Here is a 17210-nt window from a genome sequence, read left to right as displayed (position 1 = left end):
TTCACCAATCTGCCCAAGTGTGATCAGCTCTACTGCTGGTTGATCTCTTGAGAAAAAGGTCCATGTAGTCTTGTCACATTTATTCTGGTCATCGATCGCATTCAGACAAGGCAGAATGACATCATCCCCAACTCTCTTTATAATGGATATTGCATTTCCAGATACTATTGAGAAAATTGAAGAGAAATTTAAAACACACTTATTACAAATCAGATCTTTTTTTAAACCATCAGATTAAATATGATTTTATATCAAACAGAAGTTTATCAATGTATCTCGTACTCAATTAAAACAACAGAGCCTGTTTAGTTGCCATAATACATAAATGAACATATTATTGCTAAAGATATATTTTATTGCCATTAAAAATGAGTTCTGTATCCTTACCTACAACCTGAAATATCAGGATCAGCCATGACGATATTTTATTCCATCTAAGTTTAACCATTGTTCCACCACTCGCCACTCTCAGCTTCTCTGAACTGGTTCCTCTTAAAGACTATTTGTAGTTTTTGTAATTTGTAATTAGTGAGTCACTTCCTCATTGTTACCTCAGAGATTTTAGTTTAGTTTAGTTTTTCTCACGTTTTTGCTGATTTAAATGCTTACATTTAATTTTATATTCCCTCACCAAGGACTCACCAGATAAACGTGACTGGGAAGTTGAATGTGTGACTATTGGAAAATTGATTTTTTTCTTTAATGTACAGTATATTTATAAATAAATTAGCAAAAAGAAAGCACATAAGAGCAGACAGTTAGTTATTCACTGCTATGAGAAAGAAGGTATATCATACCATTTCTTGTTCCTCATTACAGCTCTTTGGCAACCTTTCTAAGAATTAAAGGGGAAGTGTTTTTGGTGAGAATGTGGTGAGAAAGGTCTAATAATCATCACACAAACACGGAACATAAAATGGTTAAGACACTGATGAACTGGCTGACGATTAGGCAAGTAAGGCAAGTATCCTCAGTATTACTACAGTATATAAATTAAATGTCTTTTTTCCCCCCATAAAATATACATTTGTACAAAAACAACTTATATTCCCACATCAGGTGATTGTTTAATGCTGTCTGAGATGGATTTAAATTTATACTATATTAAATTAACTGTATTATATTATAGAGTATTAAAATAGATGGTTTATGGTCATTTTATTAATATTTGAGATTTCTTTGTCCAGTATGACATGTTGCTCCCACCTGATAAAATAGGAATTTAATAATAAACAGAAGACAGTAATTTGATTTAATTTACCTAAATGTATCAGAAACTCTAATAGACAACCTAGGCAATCCCCTTACCCCTTTGTGATGCTGTAATGTAATTATTAATCTAGTTAGCACCAGTAAACGTCACCATTCAGGTGGATCCACGGTTGGTGTGGCTCATCTTGTTCACAGGACTTGTTCACCAGATACAGTGCCTCAAACCCAAAATAATGCAGATACTGTAATTTAAAAACGATGAAACTAGTTTATGGCTTTAGGAATAAGACTTTAGCGATAAAATAATGATATAGGGTAGATATATTCAGATATCGATCTGTGCTTAATGGGCTTTTCTCTGCTTATAAAGTTGCACCTGTCTTACACTTTAGAAAGGCGGAATTTGATTTGGGTTTGTGGTAGCCTAGTTGAATATGATGTTAGTTTGTATCATAAGCTGAGATAAAGGTCACTCTGAAGACTGATGAGCATTGTCAACAGGTTTACTGACATTCAAAAGGGTAAAACTAAAAACAAGACAAAAAATACAGTCATGATATATATATATATGTACAGCATAATATGCATTCATATATCACCCTGCTACTACATAGCATATGTCATATGTATAATTATGTAAACCTTTCAAACTACTACTGATGCTATCCCAGACGACCTCCAAAATCGCAGGTAACTAGCTTAACAAAAGGACTAGCTTTACAGCCAAATACTGCATTAGCGGACAACATATTGTACAAAAACAAAGTTGTAACTTATACTGTAAGTACATACCAGCGATACAACCATAAACAGAAGATGTGGACAGTGTTTTCTCCAACAGGACACCATAAACTGTGTGCCGATTAGTGATGTGCGGATCGATCCTGAAATATCGATTCCTCCGATACCAATCATTTATGAATCAATTCTCACATTAAAATAAAGATATTTTAGTAATTTAGAGTAAATTTGTAGTTCATCATTAACAGGAACACAGTGGAAAGAAACTATAACATTCGGATTGTCTACATTCAAAGGAACTACTTCCTCTTCCACATTTCATAGTCATGTGCGAAATATGGCTGTATAAATGTCTCGCAGCCCCTTGACGTGCGCACTCACAACAATGGCTGAGCGTAATTGGAGTCATGTGCGGACTTATTTTACCTCCACAAACAGCTGAGCCGTGGTTTGCGATACATGTGGCAAAAAAGTGCTCCAAGAGTGAGGTGTTGTGGCCATACTAGGGAGACATTCAAAAGGGCTGTTGGGGGGATAAATACATTTTACAGGGTTTATTTATCGGATAAAATACGTTAAATGTCACCGTTATTATTGGCCGGCCCGGAAACAGCGATGGTGTCCAAATTCAGAGGCTGCTTCCACCTGAGGACCCGGCCTTTGCGGTCTAAAGAAAGCCGGGTAGTACGTCACAGGCTCCCTCGGTGGAGTGAAACTCTGCCGTCTGCTCCTTGCTATCTAAAATATAACCGGGCGCTGTTTAACCCAAGTAGCGAAAGACCGCGGGGGTTTAAAGACGATGTGTCGGTTTACACAGCTACATTCTCACCTGAAAATATGTTAATAGTTTTTTTGCGACCCAGAAAGAGAAATAAGAGTAATATTAAAACTAAGTAGCTGCCGTCATTGTTGGAAACTGGAATTGGCTGGGCAACACAATGAATTCTGCGATATGCTTTTTCAATTTTGTTGTCCAGGTGAAAAATCGGGAGAAATTCGGGAGAATGGTGGCTCCGGGAGATTTTCGGGAGAGGCACTGAAATTCCGTATTCTCACGGAAAAATTAGGAGGGTTGGCATGTATGGTTGTGGCAACACCACTAACCTTGTCAAACACCTCAGAGTAAATCATATCACAGAATATGAGGCGCGTATGTTGAGGTGAACTGAAGAGGAGGACAGGGACAGGTGCTGCTAGGGCGAGACAGACGTCTCTCACAGAGTCCTTTAGTGCTGCAGGCAGGCAAGGTGTTCAAGTAGCGCACAACTTGTTTTTTTATTTCTATATGATGAACTCTGCATTATTAAGTGATAAGAACAAGTAATCTGATGTCCTGTAATCATTATGATGCTATAATTTCATACAATAAATAAAATAAGTTTTTGTACAAAGTATCGGTATCGGATCAGTATCGTCGATACCACCCTGAATATTACTTGGTATCAGATCGGAAAGGAAATCAGTCGTATCGCACATCACCAGTGCCGAAATGTTTCCCTTCTTTTTGCTTACTCGCTTTTCTTGACTGAGCCGACTTCCTGTTCAATAAAGTTTTTCAAAATAAAGCCGTTTCTAAAGTGCATTACTTGGAGCAACCACAGAGGGTGCTGCAAACACATAATGAATAATAAACTGACTCAGAATGATATTTTAGTGATACAACATTTCACAACTTTTAGTGATAACAGAACAGTATCACTTTTGGTCCCAATGAACAGTAATACTGCTCACTGGCGTTTTTCTTTCTTTCTTTTTCTTTTTGCTAAACTCTTTAGACAGATAAATAAATATACATATAAAACATTGCATTTATTAATTATTTGAGTTAATAAAACATTAAAACTTATATGAATTCAGTTTTCATATTTCGAAAGTATTTGCAAATGTCTAGGCCAAGTAAAATCACAATGCCATGCAATGATAACACAAGCTCTGCTTAATTATTTTAGGAGGATTTTTTTTCTTTCACAAGAATAGACATTTGTTCAAAATAACTAGTAAGGTTCAGCTGTCTGATCAAGTTTGAATCACATCAGCAGGATGAATGCATTTAAATCCCTGTGAGATGCATCAGATTTAATATTACTATTGATATTAATATTAGTCACCTGCAGTTAGTCACGGGACTGAGGATTTATAAAGAGTTTACTAGGGGTAGGATGTGGCCTACTTTAAAAATTGTTAACTTCTTAAATGAGTCTGGATGCAGGGATATTTGGAAGGATTTGTTACATTGGTAAAATGGGCAAAATTTGAGATTTTGTATCTTCACCAGCGCACATCCCGGTATCCTTCTGAATTCATAAAAGGAATGAAGTAAAGTATGGTCTGCAGATTCTGACTGCCCTTGGTCATATGTATGGACTTTTTAATTTTCAGGTCATACTGTAATGTGTTATGTTAACACCATCAGTCAGTGTCTTTTATTCTATTGCTGGACTAATATTCATTGAAATAGGAACTAAAGGGCAGAAGTGTGCTTCTTTGCAGCCTTGGCTGGTAAGTTCACACTTCAACCTCGTCTCAAAATATGGTTGTTTATTACTCCAAAAACCACACACAGTGACTAAAACTAATGTGTGTGTGTGAATATGATAAAATATTTATAGTTAAATGAGTAATGATGCCATGATGATGTGATAGTTCCTTATTCTGGTAAAAGTTGCCACAATAGTCTTGCAATTTCCCTTATGTCCCATTTTCACAAAAATAACTCCACCTGTAATGAATACTCAAACAATATAGTAGGGGTTACCAATTTTTTAATTGCATTTTAAATTTTTGATATGAAAGACTTTATAAAATAAACACCTTTTATTCTCAAATTGTGGCATGGACAAATTTTTATGCTTATTCTTATAAATGGAATGAAATGATTTTAAAACACTGCAATGAAATGGGCAGTTTTTCTTGCTACATTAATACAATTTTCCATTCAAGCGACGTCACAGAGGTCAAAGAAAAAGATCCAGCAACTGCCTGCATCCATGAAAATTAATTAAGTTAAAAAAGTGAGAGAAAAAAAAAAAACTTATGGTACATAATCATAAGATGACCTGTATTAACTTTAACACATACTTCACTCCTGGTAAACAATCATGTGTGTAAGAAACACAAATACAGGTAAGAGGTACATGGCATGAGCATGTGAGTGAAAATCAAGTCCCCTTTAGGAAAAAAAGAAGTCATACAAAAAGAAAGAAAAAAAACTTGACTTTGTCCAAGTGAGCCTTAAACATCTGTAAAAAGTTAAAGTGTGCAAACATTGTGATGTGTGTGTACAACAGCGATTTCTCCTTTATGTCCTTGCTTTCACTGAAAAAGCTAAACTTTAAAAATTAATCTCTTTTCAACATACTTTGTTCTTTTTTTTCTATTCAGCAAATAACACATAGCACACAAACATTGCTGTGACTCCGTTCTCTCCTCATTTAGACATCCTCACTTACTGCATGTTTACCTGCCTCTATTACCACATAATAGCACAAATCAATCATTCCCAGTGTCTGAGGCAGCAGGAATGACCAATTCATCCATGGATAAAATGTCTGATAGTAGCTCAACATCCAATTTACAATTTTCCAAATTCAAAAGCGAAACAATAAAATGTCTTTAGAAGATTTCAGGAGGTAGAAACAACAAATGCTTGGGGATTTTTTTTTCCTTCAATATAGTGACTTCAAAACAAATTATTTAATCAACTCACTCTAATCCTGGCATTTCATATAAAAATGAGGACAGCTGAGTTACTGATTCATTATAACAAAATTTTACATCACTGATTGTCAAAAAAACAAAACAACAAAACTGAAAATTGTTATTTTAATTTTACTGCCATGAAGTCCCTGAAACATTAATGTGTAGATGTACTTCAGATACTGTTTTGTAAACAGTTTTCTGGTGTGGGGACAAAAAAAAAATTAAGAAGAACAAAAAAGAAAAAAGGCTAAGTGCTCGGTGGACACAAAGAAAAAGCAAACTTAAAGTGTACACACTTTTTATATCAGTGCAATAAATTTAAAAAAAGAAAAGAAAAAGCACTTGGTGTGGATGCAGGATACTGGCTTTCTGCAGCAGCTGGTTTGTGCGACTTTTCACATCGTCGTCATTATCTTGCTTTCACTGAGGCTTCAACAGCCCCGTCAGCATCACAGTCCCTGATTTGACTCTCGACTCTCCACCAGCTGGACCCGTGTTGAGGGAAGGGAAAGAACTTCAGCTAGCAGCTGTAACTTAAGGTCATGCCTTTTCTTTCCCCCCCCCCCATTTTTGATTAGTCCACTTTCCAAGCCTTTTGAAAGGTACACTGCCAGAACGTGGAAGTCCTCTCCTGTGCTCTAAGCTGGCTGGTGAATTCATCAAAGTGGCTGGTCAAGCTTTGGAACATCAAAACAAGGTGTCCTGCCCTTCCTGATTGCTCTAACTGATTTACACTGAAAACAGTCTCTTACATCCACTGTGCCTCATGCTGATGAAGCTGTAACAAAGTGCCTCAGTTCGCAGGGGGACTATTTTTTTTCTCTTTTCTGGAAAAACCTCAGTAACAAAACTAGAATCTCAGTTAAAATAACAAGAAAATATACACAAATGTGTGTTTACAATAGATTATGTACATTTACACAAGTGCTTTAAAAAGTCAAACACATGGCTGCCATTTCCAAAGTGTTCACAAAGAAAGTGCCGTCATCACTTTGCATGACGTAAACATCAGACACTGATTGTTTTGCTGCTGGAGGCGACTTCAGATCACTTTTGCACAATCTCACTAACTGAGTGACAAAAAACCTTTCAGTCATTTATCAGCTTACCAGAAGTCAGGAAGTATCTGATAAACATCTGACATACACAGCATGTCAGTCAGATTTCCAGCAACAACACAACGTGCACAAAATGTTCACAAATGCAGGCAGCATGTTGGCTAATGGGAAATTGTACTACAGTGAATAAAACTCCCTACATTGTATTGCAGTGTGTTAAAAGGGCCAAACTACATTTAACTTTCCATTTTAATTTTCCAATTGTGGGTATTAAAGGTTAATCGCAGAGCAGACACTATAGGTCAGCTCTGATTTGAAACTCCAAATTGTGGTCATGATGCATCCTGAACCTTCAGCAGTGACTTCAAATGAACAGTCATTTGCTCCCGGCTTTGGTTGCTCTTAATAGGCTCATCTTCTTCGACCCAGTGGCTGGGCGGTTTCGGTAAGACACTGGGTGAGGGTGGCTCACTGAACTTAGCTCCAGCATAGACCTTCTCACCATCTTTGAGGTATTCAGGTGCAGCTTCAGCAGGCAGTGCATTCACAATCTTTACGTTGTTGGAGGGGTGGAGGGGCTTTTTCTGCTCTTGAGCCTGATGGACGGAGGTGGGTTTATTAGGTGTGCTGTTATCTTTCTTCTTTGTGGGGTGAGCCACACCAGGTGTTTGGCTCTGCTTGGGCTTGTGGCTCCTGGTGTTCACATTATGGTTGGTCTGATCATGCTTAGGCAGGCTGCGGTTAGCTTGACCCCCTGGTTGTGCAGCCCCTCGCTCCAATCTGCCACCTTTAAATTTCAGCAGCTGCAAAACACAAAGTTTGAAATAAAACTGGATTAATATTCATTGAAATTTAAACTAAATGGCAGACGTCTGCTTCTTTGCAGACTTGGCTAGTAACTGACACTTCACCCTCTTGTCTAGATATGGTCATTTATTACTCCAAAACACACACGCACATCTCAGTGACCAAAATGTTAACACTGTGGTTAACTGATGTCATCGTGATGTCACAGTGGCTGTCTTATTAATCATAGTGTAGGGACCACAGTAGGGGATGTTTTTGACCTTACAAAAACATTTCCAGAGTGAGGTTGCTTGTAAAATGTGGGTTAAATGCATAGTTGGAAGCTCAAAATATCAGCATAGTTGCGTTTAGATAAAATCTTGGGTTTTAAAGGTTCTTTCGGCATCTTGGCTCAAGCTAAACAAAAACAAGAATTTGGAGACGTGATGAATAGGAAATAAGTGCAACATGGCTAACCATTTAATCACTTTTGTCCCCGCCCCCCCCTCCAATCAGCCTTAGGAGCCAAAATTATCACTTAATTTAAATAGCATTTAATCAATTACTGAATGCTACAATCATAAAATCTGGAAACATTTGGCTTTGAAAACAAAATACAGTGGAACCCCGACTTATGAAATTAATTCGTTCCAGAGGGTCTTTCGTAAGTCAAAATTTTCCTAAGTCAAAGCACCTTTTTCCATCGCCTTTTGAGTGAGGCGATGCTGGCTGAAGACGAAGTTCTTGGTGGAGGAGGAGGTGGCGGAGGTTGAAGAAAGCATACGTATGCATGCATACACACGTGTACATGTACATAACATTATGGAATTTAATTTAATTTTTTAAAATTTTCTATTTTATCTATTTCGTTACGCGGGCATTTTGCTGTACCACGGGCAGAAATATTGTTGTTAAGTGCCTTCGTAACTTGAATTTTTTGTTAAATGGGGTCTTCCTAAGCCGGGGTTCCACTGTTATGTATATAAAAAAGTCGCACATTATCATCTTTTAGGTTTATGTGGTAAAGCTGATGTCAAAAAGTTGCTTATTTCTACCACCGGTATTTACACATCAACATTATGAGTCATTTGGACTCATCTGTGTGTACAATTATAACTTTTCTGCTTGAACAGTTTTTCTCTCACAGCTGCTGAGACAAACACACAGCCTGTAGTTTAGGTTTCACTTTTGGAGAAACTGACTTACTCGTCGACGCTTCAAACCTTCCTCATTTGTTATTATCTTCTGTGCTTGCATATCCAAATTCCCATCTGTTTATGTAGGCATGGTAATGTCTAAAGGAACGAATTTATTGACACCAATGTTTTGCATAAAAATCCAGTTGTTGACTGTTACAGACTCCTGATTTATTTATTTTTTTATGTTTTTTTTTTTTTTGGGGGGGGGGGGGGGGGGGGGGGGTGTTTACATTTCACTATCAGAGTATAACCACAGTGTAGAAACAGAGTTTATACTCAAAGAGAAAAAGGAAAAGAAATACAAAAGACTCGGGTGTGTTGAAGACCCACTGCCAGTTAGATGATGTCATTATTTTGTAATAACCTGATAAGCTTGGGGGCGTAGTATTGCGATAGACTGAACAGTTTCATACTTGATTAAAACTGTTGCTAATACAGTCCAGGTGATTTTCCTTTGGTGGAGGCCCAAACAAAGCTTAGGCAGGAACCAAACATTTTTAATAAGCAGGAACAACATTGCACATTTATATTAACGCCAAAAAGTCCGTCTGTTAAAGCAATACACTTCCTATACCAAAAACATGTTTTCATTGTCTTTTTTGTGGACTCTCCCATCTGCATTTATCTGACAGACAAGCCTGCCATCCATGCGTAATTGGGAACATTTTTTCCTCGCTAATCAGCGGGTGAAAGAGGAACAAAGACTCGACTCACGTCACCTTCAGGAGAAAGAGTGGTAACTGCGTCAGTTAAAAACGCCTCAGGCACAACAACTGGGTTTCAGCCCAATTAGTTTTGTATGGGTATCTTTACGTGTACTTTTACATGAGTCTGCATGTACTTCTACACAAATACTTTAATATACACATGGCTGTAGACACTGAATTTTCATTAAATGTTTGGATTATAAAATATAATGAACAACCAATTTTACCAAATTTAACAGTATGCCAGAGAAACAAACCTTAAAATAAAATATATTAAAGCTTATTAGACGTTTTGTACTTTCTGAAGGCAACCGATATGATCATACACTTTGTGGATCATAGTTTATTTTCCCATTATGGTTTTAATAGCCTTTGTTCAACTTGCTACAGGTTTACTTGTCAGTTCAGCACCAAGCCCGTGCAGAGCTGCAGTGCAGCTGTAATCTGTACCTCTTTCCTGGCTCCATGTTTGAGGGGATGGAGGGTGAGCACGGTCTCACCGGGCTCGGTTCCGACCTGAGATGCGGGTCTGTGACCAGTCGAGGCCGTCAGGGTGTTGTTGTTGCTGTGGTGGTGGTCCGACAGGCGGCTGTTGGGGCAGTTTCTCGGGGGTTTGTGGTGGTGCAGCGGCGCTGCGTTCCGCAGCTTCCTTCCGCCTTTCTTCAGCAGAACCTGCTTCGTTTTGTTCGTCACATCGCTGCTGGAAATCAGCGATATCGGGTTGTTATTTTCGACGTTGCCGATGTTGGCTTCATCGCCATAAGCGGTAGATCCGTCCAACATGTCTCTGAAGTGGCGAAAACATAAACAGGCTGTCTAATTCCTCCGCGGCTGTTGTTTTAGCTAACAACGTCACAGGCTAACAGTTAGCTACCAATTAGCTAAGTGGATAATTCGCTTTCCTTTTTTCGAGCTGCCCTCACACAGAAAACAAATACTTAACGAATTTAACGTTAAAGTATATCAACGGAAGCTCCAGTGTGGAAACTTAAAAGGTTTTTTTCAGTTATTGCTGCCGCTAAACAATGGATGACACGTCGTGCAAAATGAGCCTGTCAAAGCAGAAGTGGCAGAGAGCTTAAGTTACCCATAATAAAATACGTCACTTCCGGTAGAACCTTTCAAAGCAAAACGACTAACTGTGCATCCGTCAAAGTACAAAAGGGCATTCAGACTCAAACGAGAATTTCTGCGAGAAAGGTTTGATTTTTGACCCTTAACGTATACACCCCACCCTAATTTATTAATAATGAAATGATGAAATTAATATTTTAACCAAAAAATCTAATAACATTGGTAACCCATATAAAATACAATATTAATGTAATAATTAAGTATCAGCATTTAATAACACTTGGAGGAAAAGTCAGAACGGTAGAAATCATAACATAAGGTGACATGGAGTGCAGATATTGGTATATTTTGCAGAAAATCTCCTTAACTTCCGGTATTTGTCTGTTGAACTGGATGTTTTGCTACTTCCGGGGTCCGTGTTTCCAGTAAGGGGCGTGTCAGACCGCATCCTGCCAGTGACGTTTTATTCTGAGTTCCTCTGTTTTTTTATTTGGTTATGTCTTTCAAAGGCGGAGCATTAATGTAATATAAGAAAAGCAAAATAAATAATTTCAGCTGCAGTGGGCAGGGCTTATGTTGCCAGTGCAGTTAGTAGGCTGTTTGTTGTTGTCATGTGACAGACTACAAACGGACCTGTAGAAACCTGCACCCTGCTCTGATGTTCTTGGGGGATGTCTGACTTGAAGTTTCCTTCTTCCTGAAATTTAGACATCAAACATTAATTTCTCTGATTAATAAGAGGTCTCCGATCTCATTAAAGTCTTCTCTGTATCACTGTGTTTGAAATACTATGGATGAAGACACATATTAATTTATTAATTTATATAACCCCTGTCAATAATAGATAAGCTTTTAAATATTTCACAATGAAAAAAAACAAACCGAATGAATTAAAGGTATACCTTTAACGGTCCGTCAGTGACGCCTTGTGGTAAAGAAATGAACTGCACTGCATGAGCGCCCACTTTCCTTAGCCGGAGCAGCTTTCAAGAGTGAGCAAAACAACCCCTGTGAGATTTCGTGAGGAATTTTGAGTGCTCTATTTTTATGTCCTGTTAGACTACCCTTGTTATATTTGATTGTATATTTTTAAAGTTACTTCTTTTACTTGTAAGATTATATTTAGACAGATGTACATATGTACGGTTTATGGGGATTCCTGGTGCAGCTAATAACACCTAAAAACAAATGTTTGACATCCTTGTGGAACGCCATGTAGCGTGCATCTAGGATTATCTAAATGGACACAGTTTAACATTATTGACTTAAGTCTGCTTATGTATTAAATAAACAACAAAATAAATAATTTAAGTACATCTCCTCCTATATACTCAATATACCCACGACCTCAACAAGAAGTCTAACGCAAGAGAGAAAAATGACTACACAATAACCACAGAATACATGCATTTCAATTCATGGTACTGCTAATATTTTTCCAGCATTTTTCCAGCGCCATCAACGGCGCTGCTGTGGAGAGAGTGAGCAGCTTCCGGTTCCTTGGAGTACATCTGGCTGAGGATCTTACGTGGTCAGTACACACAAACAAAACAGTGAAGAAGGCGCAGCCGCGCCTCTTCTTTCTCAGGAGACTGAAAAGATTCGGCATGAGCCCCCGCATCCTCAGGACCTTCTATCACTGTGCCATTGAGAGCATCCTCACTGGATGCATCACCACCTGGTATGGCAACAGCACCGCCTACAACTGCAAAGCTCTCCAGAGAGTAGTGCGGTGCTCTGAACGGATAATTGGAGGTGAGCTTCCCTCCCTCCAAGACATCTACAGGAAGCGCTGCCTGAGGAAAGCGGGGAGGATCATCAAGGACTCCAGTCACCCCAGCCATAAACTGTTCAGACTGCTTCCATCAGGAAGGAGGTTCTGCAGCATCCGGTCCCGTACCAGCAGACTGAGAGACAGCTTTTTCCATCAGGCCATCAGACTGCTGAACACGTCATAGACACCTCAGCTTCACTACTGGAACTTTAACATTATGCACTCCACACTGTATATAAATGCCACTTGTTTTGCACATATTCAACTCTGTATATTTTATATATTTTATTATTATTATTATTATTTTATTTTTATTTTTTTTACTATTTAATTTGTAAAAATGTGTATACACACACACACACACACACACACACACACACACACACACACACACACACACACACGTAGGAAAATATTCAGTATACACATCCAGAAATGCATACACTATTATATATTGTACATATATTTATTAGTTTCAGGTTGGCCATTCTTGTATTTTGCTCGTTTGTGTTGTTGTGTTTGCACATCTCTGTTGCTTGTGGGGCTCGCACACAAGAATTTCACTCGCATGTGCTGTGCCAGTGTGCCTGCACATGTGATGTGACAATAAAAGTGATTTGATTTGATTTGATTTGAATGTGTTCTTTGCTTGTAAGCAGGTTATGATTGGTCTTTTTAATTTTAAAAGCTAACATTTTAGTTCTCAAATAATCAGCTAAGACAAAAAAAATGTCAGTTACAGTAATTGCACTGCAAGGATTTGACACTTGTGTGATAGCAAACCTGAGTTCATTGTCACTATGCAAGAACAGACAAAGCCCAGCAGAAACCTTGACGAGGATCTTCATCTGCCCCCACCCGGGAAGAGCTTCAGAAAGGAGAGACATCAGAGGCAAGAAGAGGGGTCCCTATTTGCTTCCAACTCTCAACAACACCAACGACCAGGACCAGGGACCACGACCTTCCCCCAAACCCCTGACAGGCCATCACCCTCCTCCCCCTCCTTGTCTCCCTCCTCCCCACACCTGAAATTCACTGAAGAGATGATGGAGCGGGTCAATGCTGGGCTTAGATCTACCCCCCGGCCCAATCCCTTTTTGTCCCCCATAAACCCCCCACCAGAGTGGCCAAAGGTTTGTCACCAAGCCCCGCCCTCAACAGTGCAATCAAAGTTACATTGCCCAGCCCCGCCCCCTTAGTTCCTCCTTACCACCTTCATGCTCTGTCTCCACAGTCTGATGTGTGATGTGTGGAGGGTCTGGGCTGCGAGGATTATGGCAGTGGTGACTTTTCCCAGGAGAAGCTGGGACCCTGTTTACTAGAAGGTTTTAAAAGTTCTGTACTTTTAGGTGACAGAAGGAGACATGTGGACCAAAATAACAGTGGAGCTGTTCTCATCGAGATGACCCCCCCCTAACTACAGTTTTATCAGTGAGGCCAGGGTGAGCAGGAGAGGAGGAGGGGTTGCTGTCCTATTTAATGAATCATTTCAATGTAAGCAGCTATCTCCTGGAAGTTTTCAGTCTTTTGAATATGTGGCTTTACAGCTGAAGGCCCCATCCAAAGCTGTGTTTCTTAATGTTTACAGGCCTCCCAAATACTGCACAGACTTTTTTAATGATCTCAGTGAACTGCTGTCTGTGATCTGTGTTGATTTCGACTGTGTAATTATTGTCGGGGATTTTAACATTCATGTGGACAACCCTCAGGACAAAGGGACTAAAGACCAGAGTAACACTCTGGGCAACTTTGGGCTGACTCAGCATGTAACACAGGCCACACATAATAGAGGACACACTCTTGAACTACTGATCTCCAAGGGCCTGAGCATTTCAAAGGTTACTGTGTCTGATGTGGGCCTGTCTGATCATTATTGTGTTTTCTTTGAAAGTAAAATCTCAGCCCACACAAATATATCAACAGCAGTGATCACAAAACGGTGTATAACTGAAGACAGTAGTGAGATCTTTAACCAGGTCTTCCCATTAACACCTGACCTGTCCAGGGGTTCAGTCAATGAGCTTGTCAATAGCTTCAATGCTAAAATGTTAAATGTTATGGACACTATTGCTCCCATTGAGGTGAAGGTTTTCTCTGGAAGGAAGAAGTCTCCATGGAGAAACTCCACACTGGTGAAAAAAGAAAAAAGAGAGTGTAGGAAAGCTGAGCGCAGATGGAGAAAAACAAACCTCCAGGTTCATTATGACATCATAAAGAGATACTTCGCAATTATAATTTACAACTGAGGAATGCAAGGAGGTCCTACTTCTCTGACATCATCACTAAAAACAGCCATAATGCTCGGGTCCTATTTGCTACAGTTGACAGGCTAACAAACCCTCCTGTGTCAGTGGCAGCTGAACTTCATTCGACCATGGCCTGCAATGACTTTGCCAAATCTTCACAGACAAAATCCAAAAGATTAGACAAGCAATTGGTACATCAACAGCAGATTCAGGATATGTACTGTGTCCACCGAAAAACTGTTTAAACACCATGAAACAGTTTCACCCTATTAACAGTAAAGATCTGGAGGACATCTTAGGTTAACTGAACTCCTCCTCTTGCTGTTTAGATGTCCTGCCAACAAGTTTTTTCAAAAAGGCCTCAAAGACTTTGGAGTCAGACCTGTTACAGATCGTCGACTTTTCTTTAATGTCAGGTGTGTTTCCAGAACCACTAAAAACTGCTGTAATTAAACCTATACTGAAAAAGGACAATTTTGACAAGACACAAATGAACAACTACAGGCCGATCTCAAATCTCCCATTTTTAAGTAAGATCATTGAAAAAGCAGTTTCTCAACAGCTTAATTACTTCTTAACACAGAATAACTGCTATGATGCCTTCCAGTCAGGTTTTAGACAGAACCACAGCACTGAAACCGCTCTGACCAAAGTGTTTAATGACATATGGCTGAACACAGACAGTGGAAAAATGTCAGTCTTAGTTTTACTGGATCTCAGTGCAGCATTTGATACAGTTGACCACAACATATTACTCAAACGACTGGAGAACTGGGCAGGTCTTTCAGGAACTGTACTAAACTGGTTCAAAACATACGTAGAAAACAGGAAATACTTTGTATCAATAGGTAACTTCACATCTGAGCAGACAAGTATCACATGTGGAGTTCCCCAAGGTTCCATCTTGGGACCCCTTCTGTTTAACATTTACGTGCTCCCACTGGCACAGATTATAAAGAACAACAAAATAAACTATCACAGCTATGCAGATGACACACAAATATATATCACAATCAAATCAGTTTATTTATATAGCACTTTTCACAGGATAAAAACCACAACGTGCTTCACAGTAATATAAAACAGAAATACATACAATACATTAATAATAAAACACACAGCACAAATCTAATTAAAAGCCAATCTAAATAAATGAGTCTTAAGCTGCTTTTTAAAAGAATAAATACAATCAAGGCAATGTAATGATGGAGGGAGAGCATTCCACAACCTGGGGGCCACCGCTCTAAAAGATCTATCACCTCTGGTTTTAAAATATGTTCGAGGGACTACCAACAGCCTTTGATTAGAAGATCTCAGGCTGTGAGAGGGAGCATGGGGTTCTAAAAGATCATAAATGTAAGCAGGGGCATCACAATCCAAAGCTTTAAAAGACAATGTCACCAGGAGACCGAGGCCCTGTACAGGCTCTTGGTAAATGCATTGAGGAAATTAATGACTGGTTGTGCCACAATTTTCTCCAGCTAAACAAAAACAAAACTGAAGTAATAGTCTTTGGTGCCAAAGAAAAACGATTACAGGTCACCTTAGAACTTCAATCTATACACCTAAAAACCACAAACCAGGTGAGAAATTTGGGTGTAGTGATGGAAGCAGTTTGACTGTTTTTTTAAACTTAAAACAACACAGTCAGCTTACTATCACCTCAAGAATATTTCAAGGATAAAAGATCTGATGTCTCAACAGGACCTGGAAAAACTAGTCCATGCATTCATCTTTAGTAGGCTTGATTACTGTAACAGCACCTTTACAGGTCTACCTAAAAAATCAGTCAGACAACTACAGCTCATTCAGAACTCTGCTGCTCGAGTCCTCACTAAGACCAAAAAAGTGGACCACATCAGTCCAGCTCTGAGGTCTTTACACTGGCTGCCTGTCCGTCAGAGGATAGACTTTAAAGTTCTGATGCTGGTCTATAAAGCTTTGAATGGTTTAGGACCAAAATACTTCAGCGACCTCCTGACCCAGATCCTCCTGGATCCGTTTTTTTTATCAGTTCCCAGAGTCAGAACCAGACACGGAGAAGCTGCATTCAGCTTTCATGCTCCTTATATCTGGAACAAACTCCCAGAAAGCCTCAGATCAGCTGAAACAGTCAGTTTATTTAAAACCAGGTTGAAGACTCACCTGTTCTCAGCTGCTTTTGAATAAAAGCACCTTGGCATACCCTTGGTTTTTAAGTGTGCTTTATAAATAAAGTTTATTATTATTATTATTATTAAAACACCAAATCCATACTTTTAAGCTTAAATTTCAAAACTTACATTTTAACTACTGATTTTATCTACTGTTCCTTCTTTTTTCTTTTTTCAATTTTAAATCATGCTTTTTATTTGTTTTTGTTTTTTAATGTCTCTGTAAAGCACCTTGAATCACCTTGTTGTTGAATTGTGCTACATAAATACACTTGCCTTGCCTTTCTTATGGCATTTCTGGCTGTTGGTCACACATAACAAGCAACATGAAGACACAATTCAAATTTTGGTTGAAATTCTTTTTAACACTTTATAGAATAAAAGGCTAACCAACTAAATCATGTTTCCCCTTTGACATGACTGTTTCGTAATAGACTGTGTGTGTATCCAGCAAACAGTTCACCCACACCTGCCCAGTGTGGCGCTGTGCAGACATGTTTGCTAGGACATTAATAATAATTAAAGAAACGCCATACAGGGAGATGTGACTAGTGTGGAGGA

General features: G+C 38.9%; 1 protein-coding gene across 1 annotated transcript; it reads right to left on the bottom strand.

The window, feature by feature from the left end:
* Window positions 1-6210: 6210 nt before the first annotated feature.
* Window positions 6211-10473, bottom strand: LOC146617526 (proline-rich nuclear receptor coactivator 1-like). Its single transcript, XM_085372578.1, has 2 exons — window positions 9853-10473; window positions 6211-7513 (listed from the first exon to the last, which is right to left on the bottom strand). The coding sequence occupies exons 1-2, from the start codon at window positions 10183-10185 to the stop codon at window positions 7043-7045; spliced, it is 804 nt and encodes a 267-aa protein (XP_085228704.1). The 5' UTR covers window positions 10186-10473; the 3' UTR covers window positions 6211-7042.
* Between the last annotated feature and the right edge of the window lie 6737 nt (window positions 10474-17210).

Source organism: Diplotaxodon limnothrissa, linkage group LG15 (assembly GCF_057381915.1).
Source record: "Diplotaxodon limnothrissa isolate DT_005_m linkage group LG15, D_limnothrissa_male_GT1.1, whole genome shotgun sequence".
NCBI classification, from domain to species: domain Eukaryota; kingdom Metazoa; phylum Chordata; class Actinopteri; order Cichliformes; family Cichlidae; genus Diplotaxodon; species Diplotaxodon limnothrissa.
Note: the sequence above shows the minus strand (reverse complement) of the source record. Positions and strands in the feature narration are given on the sequence as shown.

Coding starts and splice junctions, on each gene's coding strand:
- LOC146617526 (XM_085372578.1), bottom strand. CDS start 10,185: ATGTTGGACGGATCTACCGCTTATGGCGATGAAGCCAACATCGGCAAC. Junction 7,514..9,852: donor AACATGGAGCCAGGAAAGAG/GTACAGATTACA, acceptor TGTGTTTTGCAG/CTGCTGAAATTTAAAGGTGG.